The 7630-nt window shown below is 26.2% G+C and overlaps 1 protein-coding gene across 1 annotated transcript; it reads left to right on the forward strand.

The window, feature by feature from the left end:
- The first annotated feature begins 590 nt into the window (after positions 1-590).
- On the forward strand, positions 591-7326 carry LOC108462336 (MADS-box transcription factor 23-like). Its single transcript, XM_053024487.1, has 7 exons — positions 591-1299; positions 2846-2927; positions 3414-3475; positions 6139-6244; positions 6349-6390; positions 6790-6876; positions 7159-7326. The coding sequence occupies exons 1-7, from the start codon at positions 1118-1120 to the stop codon at positions 7324-7326; spliced, it is 729 nt and encodes a 242-aa protein (XP_052880447.1). The 5' UTR covers positions 591-1117.
- Positions 7327-7630: the final 304 nt, after the last annotated feature.

Below are 7630 nucleotides of genomic sequence, written 5' to 3' on the forward strand. Positions count from 1 at the left end.
TATTTTAAACTAGTAATTGAATATAATTAAATTATTTTATAAAAAAGTAATATAATTTTAAATGAAATAAAAATAAAATAAAATAATTTTTAAGTTATAAGTAGTCACTATCTAACTATTATTTTTTAATTTGTGTTTAAAAATTTAAGTTGTTAAAAATATTAAATTAGAAAAGATGTCCGGAGATGATAAAAACTATTTAAAAATTAAATTAGAAAATCCCGTTATAAAATATGTACGATGCGAAAAACAATTATTTTATTAACAAACGTTGTTTTCACTCTCAAAGTCAGTCTGAGGATACTTCTAATTTAACTCTCTCGATTACCAATTTCAGTCTACTCGCTTTGTTTAACCGACGTTTGTCCATTTCTGCATCTTTCGAGGTCAACACAAATTTGTTATATTTGACGGACACAGATGTCTGTTAATTAAAGCGAGTATTGAATTATTTAACAGCTCTGGAGAAAAGGGGCACAATGACCTATAATGTGGAAAACCGCTAAGCTGATTTCGGCTCCATGTTTTTGTGTTAGAAAACCACTTCTGGGTTTCCATTTAGAGTATAAATCAAGATTTTCCTCTTTCACTTGCAAAGTAAAAAGAAGATTTGAGTCTCTGTATATCATTCACCTTTCATCCACCATTATTAGCTTCAAACAAGTAAGCTTTTTGATCTTCTTTTCTCTTTCTTTTTAATTTCTATTGCAAATCATGTATGTTATCTGTTTACGCATCTTTGGTGATGGATGGAGTGAGAGAGATGTTAAATTCCAGAAACATAAAACAAGGTTAAATGTCTGAATACGGTTGCTAGAAGGGTGATGATACAGCTTGTTGCTTGCTTAAAAGCATCGGAAAGGAGTTCAAGCTCCGACATCTCAAATTCACGTCTGTCTTGAGAACATCCAAACAATCTCTCAGCTCGATCCATGCGTAAACAATCTCTAAACAGGATGGCACCCATACTACTTAATTATGTGTACATATTTTATGACTTTGCTGAGAATTTCTTTTCTTGATCGATGCAGGCAAAGAGAAGCAAAAAGGGGGAAAACCCTAATTTTCATTTTTGTTTTATATTTTATTTAAAGGGAAGAAAATTAAGGGGGTTATAATGGGAAGAGGGAAAATAGAGATAAAAAAGATAGAGAAATCATCAAGCAGACAAGTGACCTTCTCAAAGAGAAGAAATGGATTATTGAAGAAAGCTAAAGAGTTAGCCATCCTTTGCGATGCTGAAGTTGGGTTGATTATCTTCTCCAGCACCTCCAAGCTTCATCATTTTGCCAGCTCTAGGTCAGTTCCTTTTCTTTTTCTTTTAGTTAGGAAGAAATTACTTACAGTATTAACATACTTTCATTAACTTTATTTATGATAAAAAAATTTAACAATTAACCTTTTAAATTGTAGAAATAATCAATTATTTTTAATTTACTTAAAATTTGACACAAATAAAACATGAAATATTATCATTAGTTTTTCATTGCTCGTGTAAGATCAATTCTAGACTAATACTGTAAGTAAATCCTTCTATTAGTGACGACGAATCCGTACATTATTAATAAATGGTACGAAGTTGACATTCATAAATAATATAAATTTGTAAATTTCCTTAAAAATAAAATAAGAATAACTTTATTTATAGGTGATTATATAAATGTGTGTGTATGTATGTATGTGTGGAAATGATGTATTTGTCAAGAATTTATACTTCTTCAAAATGATGCCTTCATTATAATATATACTGACAATAATACATTAAATGTGAAAATGTCAAGATTTGGATTATAGCACAAAATTTATTACTATTTGTTTCTTAAAAATATTTAATATATATTTTTAAGAATATTTAGATGATTTCTTTTAATATTAATAAGACGACTTAGGCTTCCTTTGAATGGATGGTGTGTTTTCTTTATTTAAATTAAAAATAACAATAGTGGTGAGATTGGATATTAAAAATAGTGACGAGGCATGTACTTGAATTCAAACACACGCTTAGCGGTGAGGTGTGATTATTAAGGACATTAGATTAAAAATTATATCTGATACAAGTTTTTAAATTATTTTATTTTATAAACTTATTAAAAATTATATGAATTTGTGATTTTATTTAATAAACTATTAATATGTATCACAATGTTTTTATTTATCATTTTAAATGATAAATAATTTAAATAAAGTATGAGTAAGAAATTATATTAATTCACGATCAATAAAAAGATAATTATATTAAATTAATAAACAAAATAATGGTTGAAAACACTTTCCACCTACACCAAATAAATAAAACGATTTTTCTTAACCTTTATCTTATATATTTCCAATTTCATGTATAATAATAATAATAATATTATTATTATTATTATATTATATTATTTCATTATCAATTAAAATGATTCATATTTTTTCGGTGTCATTGTCGTTCAAATTAATTCGATATTTTATCTTCGGTTCTCGATCTAAAGGTTCAAAGTCATTCTTTATTCTAGTTCAAACATTATTTTTTATACAATATTAATGTAGGGGTTGGGGACGCACAATTTAAACTAATATCTTATTTATTATGAAATAATATCTAATGTGCTATCAATACATGAATTTCTATGCATATCAGTAAATAGTAACATATCACAATATAATTAGATAAAACAAAAATAACAAAAGACTTATAAATAAATATTAATAATTTTATTTAAGCATAATTGAATATTAATTAAAATTATTACAACAATTCTTATTTTGGATTTAGAATTTATTGTCAAGTTTATATTTAAATAAATTTATTAATATTTATCTGCCTCTAATTAGAAAAAAGGTATTAATGCATGTTTTATATCAGCATGAAATCTGTCATAGAACGTTACAACAAGTATGAAGAGGAATATCATCATCAACTACTTGATCCTGCTTCTGAATTAAAGGTAATTATTTCTCCATCATCTGCTTATGTATTTTCTCTATAAAATTTCCTGCATTTTCCCCCTTTTTGGTTCAAAATGTATGTATGGCATTTGTTGCTATCTTTTTCCCCTTTCGGTTGGTTTTTCATAGTTACAAAACATGCCAATTAATTTAAAAGGCTATATATTAAGCTCACAAATGAAGTCTAAATATCTGACTTGTGAATTTTAAATCGAATTTGATTTGATTATAAAATATCAACAATTCAAATTTAGAATAGCTTAAATAAATATTTTAAAATTGAAATAATTTTATCTAAAGAATTTGAACCCAAAATTAACATAAAATTTAAAATCTAAATTAGTTAACCAATTCACAAATCCAACTATTGTAATTAAATAGAGATTGATGTCCCTAACTTTTGCGTGACATACTTCCAATTTTTCGTCTTTTTGTGATGTTAGTTTACTATAAAATGCTTTAATATATGACTTTGTGCATGATAGTTTTGGAAGAAGGAGGTAGCAAGCCTGAGGCAACAACAAAATGACTTGCAAGAATACCAAAGGTACTCAACCTCCCATTATTCATACATAAAACACTTTTGCAGTGCATTGGACGGAAAATTTTAAAGAAATTTATTGTGTCATAGGTAACATTTTCTTCATAATTCGTAGGTCAATATGTAGTTTAGTCTTCAAATTTGTCTAAATTTTTTTATCTAGTTAGTATCTAAACTTATATTCTGTCACACGTATTGTTCACACTTTGTTAACTGTGTCAAAATTTTAATGATTAACATGTAGTTTACCCCCTAATTGTTACCTGAACTTTTCAAAAAATTATATTTTTTAAAATTAATTTAAATTTTTTAAAAGATTTTTTATTTTTTAGTTTATATACGCCACATGTCATACTGAAAGGTTGGCATGTGTCACTATAAGATTAGTTATCGGTGTCACATCAGTAAAAACTAACTGTGTTAGTGTAGAGGTATCAACTTGGGCAATGAAATACAAATTCAAATATCAATTAAGTTCAAAAAAAAAAAAGTTTAAATACTAACTAAGTACTTTTGAACAAGTTTAAGAGATAAACTACATATTAATCCTAAACAAATTCAGGAAATAAACTACATATTAATCCTAATTTTAACTCATCATATGTAAAACTTGAGCATATTTATATTTTTTATCACTTAATTTAGCATCAGTTTTAATGTTAGGTCACAAAACTTCAATTCCATTGAATTAGATCACCAAAAATTAAGTCATTTATGCTACCCTCAATAAGTTGGCTCAAAATATGTCTGTGAATATTAAAAGTTTTAGGTATAGTGATAAAGTATTTTATATTTTAAGAAAAAATATGAGTTTAAACTTTAAAGACAACGTGATTAGGAGAAGTAACTATAAACCCTAAACATAAACTGAGACAAAAATTTTAAAAAAAATTGTGAATTAACATGAAATGTGTTTACAAAAATAAGTTATGCATGTTGAGACAAATTTATATTAAAATTATGTAACAGGATTAGCATATGTAATCTAATTTATTAATAATAGTTCAGTTATTTAATTTTATAAAATTAAAATATGGGTAAATAGGTCGCTAAACTATTGGTAAGTTTACATTTTGTTCACTTAATTTAAAAAAGTTATAAAATGGTCGCTGAATTATTCGAAAGTTTTCATTTGAGTCATCAAACTATTTGAAAGTTTTTATTTAAGTCACTGGATTGTTAAGTTTCTTTTTTTTTTAAAAATTTGGCTATTGAGATCCAAGCAACGATTCGATGATTGGAACGGTGAATCAATACCAACATACATTAGATCCAAGTCGATTTGACAGTTAATGTCAAAGATTGAAGAAAAAAAAACTATTTAAATTTTGGTTCACAGATTTATGACATTTAAAATTGTTCCATGAAAAAAAAAGAACTGTAAAAGAGGAGAGGTTTTGATTGGTGCAAGCAATGTGGATATAAAATATCATACAACAATGTTTTTAACATCTCAAAAACTTAAATGAAAACTTTTGAATAGTTTAGTGACCATTTTGTAACTTTTTTTATTTTGAGTGGCAAAAATATAAAATTACCAATAGTTTAATAACCTTAGGTGTAATTAACCCCTAAAATACTAGGACTTAGAATAAAATTAATTTTAAATTCAGTAAGCTAATAAATACACCATTAAGACAAGGAAGTTCAAAGGCTGGAAATAAAAGAATATTCTCAATATGTACCCTTTAATCTTTAAAAAGATTGTGATGTAGTTTTATAACTTAATTTAACATAATTTGTTACTTCTTTTAAGTATCTGACGTGTATATCCAATCAATTTAGTTAAAATGATTAAAAACCGAATAAATTGAACTAAATTGTACTTTAATTGATTAACTGATCGTCTAATTAACATAATAAAACCAAGTTAACATCTATTAAATCAGTAGATTAAATAGTTTTTTCTCTTATTTTCTTCTAAGTATTAAAAATATAACATGAATTTTTAATTTGGGTTAAAATTTTATAATATTATAATTGTAAATATATTTTATAAAAATTAAAATGTATATATCATATGAAAATTCATAACTAGAGGTGTTCATGGGCGGGTTGAACCGACCTAAGCATGATATTAACATATTTTATGTTCGCCCAAGCATAGCCCGGCCCGAGATATGGGCTTAAAATTTTGCCCAAACTTGTCCATATTTATAAAAGAAACTAACCGTATCCTATTTTAGACCCACCCATATTATTTTTTAATTTTTTAAAAATATATATTATATTATATTAATTTTAATAATTTATACCTTTTTATTTATTTAAAATTTTTATATAGTCATCTTAACATTATTTTAATATTTATATTAGAATAATATTATATATTTTATATAGGTTTATTTTTTAATGTGTTCTAAATTATATAATATAAAGTATTATAAACTTAAAAATAGGTCGGGTCAGGCTCGAGCCTTAAATATTCAAGCCCAAGACCAACCTATATTTTAAAAGGACCTAATTTTTTATCCAAACACATTTTTCGGGCCTAATATTTTAACCCAAACCTTTTTAAATTTTGAACTAACCTTCGAATATGGAAGGGTAGCTCGACCAGGTCTATTCATAACAAATGACTAATCTATTTTAACCACCTATAGAATCAAATCAACTATCATAACTGACTTGATGGAATCGATTAAGTTAACCGATTTTGAATTCTGTAGGCAGTTGATGGGGAAAGAGAAAGAGCTATCTGGTTTAAGCTTCAAAGATCTACAGGGCCTAGAAAACCAGCTTGAAATGAGTTTGAAAAGGGTACGCATGAGAAAGGTAAAATTAGCTTTAAAACCAAGATGAAATTTGCATTTACAACTTTCAAGGATTCAATAATAATTTTCCAATGCAATTTGCTCCCTATTATTGTTGTGTCATAGGACCAAATTCTGACAAATCAAATCGATGAGCTAAAGCGCAAGGTTAGAAAAGGTTTTGCTGCATTTTCCTTTCTGTTGATTTTCATATGTACGTAGTGATTTTCTTGGGTCCAGTTATGATTTTAGTCTTTTTATTATACCACAATTCGAGATTTAATCACTCTATTTCAATTTGACATAATTCGATTATTTTATTTTTATATAATATTACCAGTAGGTTCAAATTCATAGCAACATTGCTATTGTTGATGAATTAAAATTTTCTTTTGTTATCCGATCAGAATCGCGTGAAAATTCAGTCAAACATAATTATCAATTCGAACTTGCTAATAATATTATAAGAGTTTCAACTATTACATAACTAAAACCACAATTAAACCGGTTTTTTTCTTCTTCTTTTTTTGGTCGAGTTTAACAACTTTCATTTATTTGATATTGCAGGGACACCACATTCATCAAGAGAATCTAAAAGTACACAAGAAGCTAGACCTTATTTGCCATGAAAATACTGAACTTCAAAAGAAGGTAGTCACTATATATATATATATGATAACTAGAAATGTATAAGGATTGGTTTAAATTTATATTTTTCAACTTTGATCTAGCTAGGTTTACTGTTTATAAATAATTAAAATATAAAAATATTTTTTATAATTTTTTAAATAATAAAATAACCTTTTAAGTGAATTTAGATGGATAGAGCTCGAGCTCAGATCTAAAAAATATTTAGAACTCATTAATCTTGTTCGACCCATAAACACCTCTATTAAAAAAATTATTAAGCAACACAAATATTTGGGGCTGACACAGGTTAATGGAAATGGAACAGAAGAAGCAAATGAAAGCAGCAAAAGCTTATCCCACAGTTATGGTTTCAACAATGGATATGATTATTTGCAAGCACCTGTTGTTGATCTCCGGTTAAGCCAGCCTCAACAACTTCCCGACGCTTATACATCAAAATCGAAAACTAGGTAAAATTTTATGGAATGAGCTTCAACTATGTGTCTTCGATAAATTTACTCTCTTTTGCTTATAATTTGATTACTTTTAGTCTCTTTACTATTTAAAACATAATTTTTCAACCATAAAACTCTATTGATTAATTTGACATGATTTTTTTAAAAAAATTAAAAAAAACATGACATGTCATGATATATTTTTTAAAAATAAGTCCTGATTTGACCTTGAACTATATTATTATTATTATTTTGGTATCTAAATTTTTTTATTTCACATTTTGGTAGTTGAACTATTATTTTCATCTTATTTTACCCCCAAA

The sequence above is a fragment of the Gossypium arboreum genome, chromosome 13 (assembly GCF_025698485.1).
Source record: "Gossypium arboreum isolate Shixiya-1 chromosome 13, ASM2569848v2, whole genome shotgun sequence".
Lineage (NCBI taxonomy): Eukaryota > Viridiplantae > Streptophyta > Magnoliopsida > Malvales > Malvaceae > Gossypium > Gossypium arboreum.

Excerpts from the sequence above, each read along its gene's own strand:
- LOC108462336 (XM_053024487.1), top strand. The coding sequence starts at position 1,118 with ATGGGAAGAGGGAAAATAGAGATAAAAAAGATAGAGAAATCATCAAGC. Across the intron at positions 1,300-2,845 it reads CATCATTTTGCCAGCTCTAG|CATGAAATCTGTCATAGAAC; the intron begins GTCAGTTCCTTT and ends GTTTTATATCAG. Across the intron at positions 6,245-6,348 it reads AAAGGGTACGCATGAGAAAG|GACCAAATTCTGACAAATCA; the intron begins GTAAAATTAGCT and ends GTTGTGTCATAG.